This window comes from Plectropomus leopardus, chromosome 14 (assembly GCF_026936395.1).
Source record: "Plectropomus leopardus strain MGB_pleo_1.0 chromosome 14, ASM2693639v1, whole genome shotgun sequence".
In the NCBI taxonomy this organism is placed as follows: Eukaryota; Metazoa; Chordata; class Actinopteri; order Perciformes; family Serranidae; genus Plectropomus; species Plectropomus leopardus.
This window is the reverse complement of record NC_142189.1, coordinates 6,629,434-6,641,961: the sequence shown is the minus strand read 5'-3', so window position 1 is coordinate 6,641,961 and position 12,528 is coordinate 6,629,434. Positions and strand designations below refer to the sequence as shown.

At 39.6% G+C, this 12,528-nt stretch overlaps 1 protein-coding gene across 9 annotated transcripts in view; it reads left to right on the top strand.

Moving 5' to 3' along the window:
• The first annotated feature begins 3,557 nt into the window (after nucleotides 1-3,557).
• smoc1 (SPARC related modular calcium binding 1) overlaps nucleotides 3,558-12,528 on the top strand; it is a 68,491-nt gene continuing 59,520 nt past the window's right edge. For all 9 annotated transcript variants that reach the window (XM_042500328.2, XM_042500327.2, XM_042500324.2 and 6 more), the window contains exon 1: nucleotides 3,558-3,932. In XM_042500328.2, the coding sequence (XP_042356262.1) occupies nucleotides 3,831-3,932 (102 nt within the window). In that variant the 5' untranslated portion in view covers nucleotides 3,558-3,830. The remainder of the gene's footprint in view (nucleotides 3,933-12,528) is intronic.

The window sequence follows — 12,528 nt, the reverse complement described above, 5'->3', positions numbered from 1 at the left end:
TTATGCACAGTGGCCTCTTTCTTAGTGTGAAATTATCTTTAATCGGATTATGTATTATTAATCAATTAACATGTAAGCATTTTTATTCTGAGGCTGGAGAAAGCAAGGTTGATTTTAACAACTTAATATATAGGGTTGTTTATTTATTCTACAGCTATCTTCTAACAATTAGCTCTAATGTACAACAGTTATAGTGTATTTTAGATGTATAAAGTGACATAAAATGAGTATCTAAGAAAGTATCTAAGTAATGTATTTTTACACAGTACTCGACTGAATGTCTTTAGTTTTACTTGCAACCTAAATTTAATGAATAACATAGTATTAGATTATGAGCTTATCAAACTGTGTACTTATTGTGTCAAAGACAATTGGTTCAGTAACTATAGTTGTGAAATAAATGTTGTGAATGCAAAAAGTCGAGCATTTCCCTCCGAAATATAAGATGAAAGTATTAAGTTACACGAAATGAAAGACTAAGGTTAAGCATAAATACCTCAAAGATTTTAGTAGTACTTCCACTGGCAACAAAGTACAGTGGACACTAACACTGTTAAAAATAAAATGACCAAAAGCTATTAAAACGCTAAAAAAATTTAAATAGGGCTTTTATTTAGAAAGGATTGCAGTTAATTAGGTATTGTACTGTGTATATTACTGTAAAACTATTGGGACAGCTAGTCTGTGCCTCCATTTTACCCACAACATTCAGCATACCACATCTGAACTCTGTGTGTGTGTCTAACTTGTACTTTTCGTGCATGTGCATCACAGTTGAACATCTGTGCTAAATCCCCCCTCCGGCCGTCAGATCTCTGGGTGGCCTCTGTCCTGCTCCGTCTGTTTCTGTGTCTACAGACACCTGCTAATTTTCGGCCGTATGTAGTTGGTGTAAGCCGGCAGGGGGACAGCGGTTGGGGCGTCTTTGGAAAGGCCGCGGCAGTAATTGGGAAATACATTTCCTTTCAGCATGCCCATTCATTCCTTTTTTGTTTTTGTTGTCAGAGGTTTTCTTTCATGCTCGGCCAAATGACAACAGAATTAAAGTGTCGAGCCATGCTTTCCCTACAACAGCTTTACACCCCAGAAATCTTGGTCTTCTTTGTTAGGGGTGGAGGGTTGAAGCGAGAGGGAAGAGCAGATATAAACTGATCTCGTTAACATTCCAAGAGACACTCCTGTTCCCCCTCTCTGCTCCTCATCCTCACCTCCCACAGCATTTCTCCACTCACACCGGGACATGAGTGGACCGGCTGGCACAGAGCAGAGAGAAAAAGGGGGGAATGATACCCCTGGGGTGAGAAACAGCACCAGAGTGAGGCGCATCCAACCTCTTACAGCTCTGATAATGATACTACACGGACGCTTTGAGACTCTACGGTGGTCCAAAAAGAAGAATCCAGATTATTCACCACCTCCAGTTCGTTTAGCCTGAATCTCTCTTTCTTTATGTCCAACTTTCTTTCTTTTTTCTCGCACTTGGCCTGACCCTCTTCACAAATTCTCTCCATCCTTTTTTGAGAAAATAGCCCTTTAGTGAAACCGCCCGGTGCACACAGAAATCATTAATGCTGACCCTAATTGTGCCAATTCCAGCAGCTCAATAGCTCTAATTACAAGGTTCTTCTCTGAGGCACTCAAAAAGCCGCTGAACTGTCATAGCCAACAATTAAAAAATATCTATAGGAACAAAGACTGAGGGAAAGGGACTGGGAGGGGGGGGGGCTACCCATTCCAGCAAAGGGTGACCGGATGGCCCTTTTCAGCTCTTAAAAGCCCAGTTTCTGTGGATTGAGGGGTTGCTGAACTGAAGCTGGACACCTGCACTCAACACTCCCTCTCTCACCCTCTTTGGTCTTTCCTCCTTCCTTTTAACTTGCTCTCAATGGGCCACACAATTTATCTCAAAGGGAAAAGACGGCAAAAGAGGGAGAGCACAGAGGGAAAGAGGACGTGGGAGCCAGAAGTTGAGAGTTTGTGGGACGACTACAGTGTGGGAGCAGTTTTAGTGCGAGTCCATTTAGTGTGCTTTTCTGTCTGGGTGGAGAGTAATTCAAGATGGTCAGTGGTGGAGAAGTACTCAGGGCCTTTACTTTTGCAAAAGTAGCAATACTGCAATACAAAAATACTCCATTATAAGCAAAAGCCATTCATTCAAAATGTAACTTGAGTAAAAGTATTGTTCGCAAAATGTACACAAAGTAACAAAAGTTAAAGTACCGATAAAGCAGAAAAATGCTTTTATATAGTACGGCCTACAACTGCAGTATTATTACTAATGCCTTGTTAATGCATAGTTTATAACATCATTAAATGTCTTACGTGTACCATCTTTATCTGGAATGTAACTGGTGAATAAATTCAAGAAGTCGAGTAAAAGGACAATATTTCCCCATGAAATGTATCGGTATGAAGAAGTATTTTATTTGGACACTCAAGTAAAGTACAAGGATGGAAAATGCGTTAGTATGGTACTTTGTTACATACTACTATGAAATAGGATTACATATTTTTAAAATTAACAATTTTTAAATTGTTTTCTTTTCTAAATAGATGGCTCCCTGCAAAATACTGTTGAACTACTGAATAAGTCAGTTGGTTATCTAAGTGTTTGATTTATCGATATATATATGTACTTTTGCATACATTTGCTTTGTTGCCATATATATTGACATAATTTAAAACTTGACATTATTTCAGACTTATCACCCAGCCCTACTCTTATTTATAGTGCATCTAAGCAAATCTAAGTATTGCATACACTTATATAATGTGTGATCACAACATGCAGCCATTAAGCATGATTTTTTCTTCTTATTCTACTATTATATATTATTGACAATTTTGTCGAGTCAAGAAATCTGGACTCAAGAGGCCTTCTGATGGATTTCTGTGTTGTGATAAATTAAATGTGTGTTTTCACTGAAACCTGTCAAGGACCTTTTACAGACTAAATATAATTTATTTTGGAAAAACAAACAAACAAAAAAACCCTCTACATGCTTCTTTCTTTTCAGTGATCTGCTGTTATACTCGTCAAGATTTACTTTTAAAAATAAGTGAAATCCGAACAATAATTAGGGACTAGGTGACACACACACACACTCACACACACACACACACACACACACAGAGCCAAATCTACAAACACAGGCTGACCCCCTGCTGTTCTTGTGACAGCTATTGACTTTCCTCAATAGATGTTTTCCATTGTAAGCTAAGTACACCGGGTAAATGTCACGGCAGCAGGATACTCGGCTATTATAGAGCTTTATACGTCTCTGAATGGGGATGAGAACCTAAAATTGACTTCACAATTGCTCGGCCATTGTCCCTGCTCTCAAAGACTGACGGTAATACACTGAGTGTCCCTGCAGCTGCTGAGTCTCCTGACTGACTGACTGACTGACCACAGCAGCTCTTGGACCAGTTAAGGGTGGGCGTGGCCTTTAACGCCATCCCTCGCCTGCTATTGGACAGCTGAAGCGTCAGTCAGCGGCGCTTCTCCCTCCTTTGCTTTTTAAATGAAGTTGCAATGGATACGAGCGCGACTCATCCTGTGGAAGCCGCGATGAACAGCTGATTCTCCCGCTGTGGATAAAACACGATCACCATGGTCCCCGCTGAGTCATGATTTCTCATCCCACGCGCGGCACTATGTGAATAGTTACTGGAGAAGTAGACAAAGGGAGAAAAAAAAAACTACAAGAAAAGATTGGAAAGAGTGTTTTTGGAGCTTGTTATATTTCTTTGGACCTGTTGATCATCAGTGTGACAGAGGGACACAGAAACTACCTGCTGCTCTGCTCTGCGCTCACCGACCATCAATTATGTTATTGTCAAGTTTGCTTCTCTTCACCTTTTCTCACTTTTTGGCGCCTCTGTTTCTGTGTTACCTGCCTCAAGTCTCCGCACAGAAGCCTGGCTCACGGGTGAGTGCACGAGTGCCTGCTGGTTCACATTTTCTTAGTCATAGGATAATACTTGGAATAAAAGTGACATCAAGTGTGTCCAATTTAATACTGCGTCACGATAGCGCGCGTAATTGATCAGATTAAACAGGAGCGCTACATATTGTCATTACATCAAAACTATAATTACCGCTTTTAGAGGGCATGATTAATGACTGTTAAATTAGTAGAGTTTGAATTTTATGCTTACTGCGATAGAAGCTTATAGTATTATTATAGAAACACAAACGTTACTGGAAATAGAGTGCTGAGGTGTAATATGCACTTCATAACTGTGTTTTTGTGCAGACTAGGTGAAAAATTAAGGGTATAAGTCCGAAAAGAGTCCCACAGAAAAATCAATAAAGTCAACAACTAGCGTCAAACTCAAGGACTCTCTAAACTGAAACTCACAAATAACAGGTTGTGAAGAGTGAAACATAAATAAATTAGTCCTACATACAAATGAAATACTTAAGTTATTTTAGATTACATTAAGTAAATAAATCATGCTGTTGCAACAAGTCATGAATTTTAGGCTAAATGATATTGTGCAGCTTGTTCATTTTAACTAACTTTTAAAACCTATCAAGGCCGATGTTGCAGCTATTTTGGAGAAAGTGTCTCTGTTCTTAAGTAAATCTGAATTAGAAATCAGCAGCCTTCCAGAAAAACACATCTTGGCTGTTCAAGGCTGTAATTTTGAGACTTGCTCCTGAAATTTCAATGTGATCACATTAAGTCATTAAATAAGTTCTAACCTCTGTCTTGACCTAGGTGTGTAAGCAATCAATTAAAACAATCAAAATACAATTTGCATACTTTTAACAAGGAAAAATTTAACTTATGATTCTGCAATTAGAGTGCAAGACATGATACCATCCTGTTTTCAAGGATATGGATTATAAATGAAGGTCATTCTGTTCGCTGTGATGACTGAGTTTTGTTCACGACAGCACTGCTCTTGTCCCCTCTACTTTTGTAGGACAGACTTTTGTCACTGTCATGTCTCTCCATCTATTTTTCTGTCAAATGCACAGTACTTTATTTGTTCCTTCTTTTTATTGAAGTTCTACTTGTGGCACTGTCCAGGCAGAAATAAGTGATGTAGAACAGCACTGTTTCAGCTCTCAGATGCTGTGTAATATTTGTGGTCAGGGGGGTGGATGAATATGTAAAACTCACATATTGGAACTATTTCACAACGTCTTTGAAACCCTCCTCCCTCGCAAGTGGTCAAGGCAGCTCTACGTAAGGAGAAAGATACTTTGCGAAACCCTTTCTTTGTTTGTCACTAGATAATTGTTTTCCTACTGGTCAGAAAATGAAAAAAATCCAAATGAAGTGACTGGTTTCACTGTAACACAAGTGAGTTTGGTGTTTGTGTTTTGTGGCCGATCTGTGGTTAGCCACATGGGATAATGCAACAAGTGCTGGGATGTGTTTAGGAAATCAGAGGAAAAGTGACTCATCAGACTTTTTTTGTGACTGACAACTTATCTGAGCTGAACTTTTCCAAACTCTTTCTTTCTAACTTTGAGGGATTTCATGCTCCTCTGCAGTCTGAGAAACTCTATCGGCCTTAGGAAACCCTTTCAAACCCACACTGGTAAAACTCCAAAATACAGAGTAATGTAAAAAAGAAAACAAGGCCACTTCTAGTCTTTGAAAAACTGACACAAGACAAGAGACAAAAAGCTTTTCAGGAGAGTCTGAATAAATCTGAAAACATGTCCGAAGATTGGTGAACAATCGCAGAATCTCTATCAACTTTATCCCCCAAATTAAACACTCTCCGCATCCACTTCATCCTCCTCTTGGCTGAATCCGGTCACACACTCGGCCTGCTGCACACCCCCCACTCACACCACAGTAGATACTTTTAACATTGCTCACAGCTGCCGTAATACCATAATTCACACCCCCACTTTCCACGTTGATATCAGGGGTGAAAGCTAACTTCACTGCATAGCACTGCTCCTTCCTCATCTCCCCGGAGGCTCCATGATGCAATGAGTGCACAAGTCCAACACTTCTCACAATACCCGTGCTTGCGACGCTAACAACGCTTTAGACAGTTTGACCTTTTCGCTTCGTGATCATATTGTTTGTGCAGCTCAGATAAGTCTGTCTCGCTCACTCCCTCCTCGTTCTTGAAAGAGCAACTTTGATGTCTCCTTTATTGTTTTAGCAGTTTGTTCATAGGCTTGAGGGAGAGCAGCACCGCTCAGATGATAAGGATGTGTGATGATGGTTATAGATGTGATCACACATTTTCCTATGATGGCAGTGTAACACAGTCTGTGAATTAACTGCCAAAGCAGTCACAGGCTATTATTGAGCTGAACACAAAGGCATGAATGGTTGGAGGAAGGAACGAAAAGCGAACGCCAGCTTTTTGATCTCACGTTGTTATGCATCTTTAGGTGAAATTATGCTTTTTAAGAGTCTAAGTGGATTAAAGTTAACATCTAACATCAGGTCTTAATAACTGCAACAACATATTTTGCAGATTTTCTGGTCCTTAGAACCAGGAGTGATCTCTCTAACAAGGCAGGTGGCAGCCAGGCAGGCAGGCAAAGATCTGCTTCCCAGGGGGATATATTCAGAAATTAGGGCGAACAAATGAGGACACCGATCTATCCTTAATCCCCCTTCATCAAATCAACCTGTTAGTGCCAGGGTGGGATAAGATGAGTCGTCGACCTGCATACTTTGGTGACGGCATCGGTGAAAACTCATAAACTCACTGAAAAACAAACATAAACAGCCTGGCCAGAGCGGCAAAGCAGCCAAGACTGCATACCTTCGGCTTGGGAAAGTACGGCCGCGGTTCAAAAGCAGGAAAGCCTTTTTATTGGCGTGAGGTAGATCACAGTGCAGGTGTGAGTGGTCTGTGTGCAGGTGCCTGTGTGTGATAGCTGTATGGTCAGCCAGTGACTTGATTATGCTGACAGTATTCAAAGGAATGGAGGTCAGGAACTGGACTGTTTTTTTAAGTGAGAGGGAAAGATATAAAAACAGCAAATGTTAGCAAGACGTTTGCTGTTTGGAGCTCAATTCAACACAAAAAAAGCAATTAGTCGTGTGTCGTATATTAAAGTTTTGAGTGAGTATCTAATGAGTCTTTATAGGCTCATATTTGTCACTGATGTGGACAAAAGAGAAGACAACTGCAGAAAAGCATTACTGCATACAATTCATTTTTTTTCAACTAAAAAACTCATATCACCACGTTACGTGACTGAAAAAACTCAAGATGGTTTCACACAAAAAGACACAAACACCTCTCTACTGGGTGAAAGTCTGGTGTGTGTTTGACCTCTTTCTCCTATCCTACTCGGGCTGTCTTACTGTTTATACTACATTGCTGCCCCAGACAGGATTACACTGGAGTTAGCTGAAAGCCTGGTTTTGGTCATACAGACACTGTAAGGTCCCTCATGCGTTGTGCTATGCCAAAGGTCATTTTGGGAAATGAAAGAAATCATGAACTGGAGGTGAATGTAAGTGGGTTAGTGTTTCTTTTTACAAATGTATGTAAGTGGGTACAAAAGCAAATAGCAAAACAATGGATAGAACACAAAAAAAATATCCAGTTTTGCTTTCACTTTGTAAGTTTTTGGCTACTGGATGACAGATGTAAAAGACTGGAGATTTAGCATGTAAATAAAACTATACTGGGTTCATACTTTTACAAGCTGGAAGTTGTGTTTCAACATTGTGTCAAGGGAGAACAAAGTCCAAAGTTGTTAGTGAAGGCTTCGATTAAACTGAAGAGTATGTTGAAGAAAAAGACAGAAAATGTATTAATCATAGGATAGTTAGAAATAAAACTTGAAAACCTATTTTGTGCTTTGAGTTGGAGCATGTGTGACCAATTAAGTGGAATGATGACTATTATTAGGAAGCCTTACCTGCGTTAAATAGTACAGAAAAAGAGTAAGGAGGACAGAGTGAGAAGTTTGTGCTCCAACCATTAAACCACTATGATGCAGAAGAAGAGCTGTTGTGCTGTGCACATTTCTCCATTTAGTCTTTATGGGAAAAACATTCTTGGCAAAGTGATAAGGTCATAGTTTGGCATCACCTTCTTCTGTGACGAGAAGTCATGAAATACAAACCTTTCAGATTAAACTCTGTCTTGACTTTTTGTTCAGCAGCAGTTTCTAATTAGAGACTTAAAGGAAAAATCCTTGAAAACAGTTATTGGTGATGAAGCTTGTGGTTTTGGGTCATTATATTGTATGGCGGCAAGAATTTGAATATTGACACAACAGAATACATTTGCATGATTTTGATCTTTTCGAACATTGCTGTTCTCACTTAAAATGGTGCTACGGGGATTATGAATGTGCTCCACGACCAGTGAAATACATGATACTATGTTGTGTGTGCACATAGAAATTATGGTGTGATGGTGGTGTTAGAAAAAAGGCCACAGTATTGCCAAAACCAAGCCTGTGAAAACCATGTAACCATGCTATTTGTGTATAAAATGGGCTTAATGCTGATGCTGGAGGAAATTTCACGCATTTTAGATTTTATAGTTTCTCTTGTACAAGCTGAACTTTTTACTAGTACTAAAAATAAAGGTCCAGAGGTCATCAGCACATTAAAATGAATCTTTATTGGATCAAGAATATCGACAGCAAATTAAGTGAATGTGGTGAGTGATAATATCTTTATAGTTATGTTCTTTAGAAAAGCAAATGTGGTGTCTTAAATGAAAATGGTTTATCCTCTGGATATAAGTACTGTGCTCAGTAAATTTCAGCGTGTCCTTTAGACACAGATATTTGTTTTGTAAAAGTGCAAGTTAAGACCAACTGTTAGTGCTTGAGAAAAGGTTTGGAGTTCATCAAAGCATCAGGATTTGTCCTCTGGGGACCTTGAATACTCAAAGTCACTCACTTGTCCAAGAGTGTTTTGTATGTCAAAGTTGGACAAAAGATTGAGATAAACTAACTAAATAGGAACCATGTGTTGGGGATTACTCACACATATGGCAGTCTGGGTAGTGGTTGAGATATCACGCTCTGGACTAAAGAGTAGATTGTAAAACATCGTGCCACTAAATGGGCACAAACTGTTCAACAACATTTACTGTCTGTCAAACATGAAGGGTAAAAATCCAATAATGAGAGGGACACTCTAAGATGGCAACTTGGTAGGGCTGGGTCTTGTTTAAAAAATGATGATACCACCAGCAATGCCAGTAACCTTAATGTGACATCGATAACAGAGTTCCTAATTTGATACTCATCTTGTTAATGGAAGCTTTCAGTTGTGTAAATGCCACCAAAGCCACAGACCTGTAGTTATACCTTTGAACATTTTGGTGGCATCTTAGCGAGCTGAACTTTATGCTCAACTTCACCACACCATACACTGTTTGGGTTTTAGCTCAGTTTGTATTCGTAACATATTGTAAAACGCTTGCAGTGATTTGCTGCAAGTAAAACCATACAAATATTTTTTTCTAGATCTGGGAACCAAAAGAATTAAATTCATATGCTGTTTGACTGGAGATGTTTTGATGCTTGACTACTTGGCATTGGGTTATTTTGGTCGATACCTTAAACGTACGATACACAGCCCTACATGTCAGTTAGTGTACCACTCTGGTCCAGACTCAGATATCTCAACAACTACTGAATGGCTTGCCATAGAAGTTAGTACAGACATTCATGAGTTCACAGACTTTGGTGACCCCCTGATTTTCTATCTAAAGCCACAAACAGAGCAACTCTCTATTTATTTATCCAGATCCAGATATTTATCCAAATATCTTTCAAATTTCAGTAAAGGCCAAATGGATGCCAGAGGATGAATCCTGAACAATTTGGAAACTTTTTATCTTTATTTTTTTGTGGTTTGGAATGATATGTCTTGAGTAGGGCAGCCTTGTTTTGGTCAGTCAATGTGCACTATATCTGGAGACATTTTGGTCCCTAGATTTAGTTGCCGAGTGAGCGCTTCTCGGTTTCAGCTGCTCTATGGTACAGTCATTAACCAGACTTAAGGGGCCGAAAAAATTAGTACCTAAGTCCAAGATCATCACATAAAATACTCAGCCTGAGCTCGACCCCTCCAAAAAGCACTAGTCTGCCTCTTATGACTGGGATACAAGAATATATTCGAATAGTCGATATCTGACTCAGCATAATTCTCGGTCAGGTACAGTCCTAGCAATGACAACTGTTAGGAGGAATACCATGCAGTTTGGTTCAGACAGTATTTGATTTGATTTTATTTACAATTCACAATGCAGAACTGCTGGACTCTTGGTCTTGTTGGTCTTACATTTTGTCCCATGATCACACAATCAGAGAGAGATCAAATGAAATCTATTGTGTGGGAGTTGTTAAGAGACATTCTGGAAAATTTAGGAAATCAAACTGAATTAGAGTAAATGGGTCAAGTTGAGGAAAATAGGGCACACAAAGAAATTGAATTACAACTGAAAACTTTTGTAAAACTTCAGGTTCACAAGCCAACTGCACACATGACTAGACACCTAGGCTCCACTTATATTTCACAAGATGCTGACAGATGACTTTAAGGGTGACTCCACCAGCGACCAATCAAATTGCTTACATATGTCGATTCCCTCTGATAACTGTAATCAGCAGACGCATTTCATGCTCAATTTCAGGGCTTTCTAATCAGCGTAATGAAATGCAGTCAACGTCCAGCTCTGTGATTTAAGGCCAGTGAGCTCGTCGCACGGATCATCGCAACTTCACCCTGCCTCTCATTTTCTCTGCAGATCCTCATGATAGTTGTGGTTTACGGGGTGCTCTTGTCTTTACATAATTGTCTAGGCCACTATGGGAACTCGCTGTATGTAGGTTCAGTGTGTTGGTGACATGCACCGGCTCTTGTTTGAGAGATACACTGCCTGTTGAGAGAGTTATGGCTCTCTGTAATCCGGCAGATTATGAGGACAGCAGAAACACTTCCTCTTTCCTATCAAACTAACTCAGCAGATTAGCCTCTGCTCTGCAATATATTTAATTATTTCCTTTGATATCAGCAAGTGTGTGGTCTCAGTTTAAGTATGCGATGGTGGCATGGAATCTATTGAAATGTGTGGTACAGACACACACACACACACACACACACACACACACACACACACACACACACACACACACACACACACACACACACACACACACACACACACACACACACACACACACACACACACACACACACACACACACACAGTCCTCCAGACTTCCTGGGAACAGCAGACGCAGCTGACTGTTCTGTAGCCAGGATGTAGCATTAGTGACAAATAAGGAATGCTGTTAATCAGATTTAGAGCCATTTCCGAAGACGGAAGAACACCTCCCTCTTCCCCTTACTCACACTTTCATTTTGATTTCTTTGCACTACTTCAAAAGAAAAATAAGGAAGTCATCGTTCTCATTAATGCCATATTTAATTTCCTGAGCATCATCTAAAGAGGGGATCAGATTTCAGCGTGGTGTGAAATGTTTTTTCATCGTCTCTTTATCAGATGTATTAAATATACTGGAATTTATAACCGCATATTAATCCCAATACATTAAAGCTGATAAAATCACTATTTGTTTATTAACAATGAATGAGATGAATGTGTGTAATATGAAAGTGTTTTGTTTTTTTTTTAAATTCAGCTCATTGTTTTGGTTTTCTGATCAGCAGCTTTACTTTTTATGTTCAGTCTCACCGCTCTCAGACCCCGTCCTCACAGCAAGCGAGCCTCTGACTATAGCGCCACATCATGTTACATCTGACGATCTCTGTCCACAGTGAATCCATTAAATATGGATCTCGGTTACGTCATGTAAACAAACCGCACACCTATCAGCTGTGTGCTCAGAGATTTCAGCCTGGAGACGCAATCACTGAAAAGACTGTCGAGAACTAACTTCCTTATTGTTCATATTCACAAAAATACTATCGCGGGTATGGATAAAATTACATTGCTTCCATAGTATGTTACAGTGGTTCCCAACTGGTGGGTCGTGGTCCAAAAGTGGGTCACGTTCTGAATGAAACGCAAGTGGCTCATAAATATGTAAAGACTGTAAAAGAAAAATCCCAAAACACTTAAATTTGAAGAACAGACCTACTGACCTCACTTTGGTTTTTTTTGGGCCAATTAACATGCTCTGTCTTTGCAATATCATTGGTCTTTAGGCAACAATATGCACGTTTTTGGTTGTAATGCTCTTTAATTTAAGTTTTAAAAAATTACACTTTATTCGTGCATTACATTTTATTTAATAATGTTCTAAGTCCACGTGCTGCTTACATATGTGAAATAAAATTAATTATGTGGTAATTTATCTTAGGTGTGGACCATGAACTATTGGCTAAGGAGAAATCGGGACCCTGTAGCTGGACCAGTTGGGAACCACTGCTGTATTATATCATCATCTCCTCTGTGTAAAACAAATGAACTAGCTAAAAAGATCTGCTGAGCATCCCTCACAACAAAGCTCACCAGAAACATTCAGCAATCTCCCTCCAGCCACCTGCCACTTTTTACAGGTATTTGTAATGAAGTGAAAAGGTCATC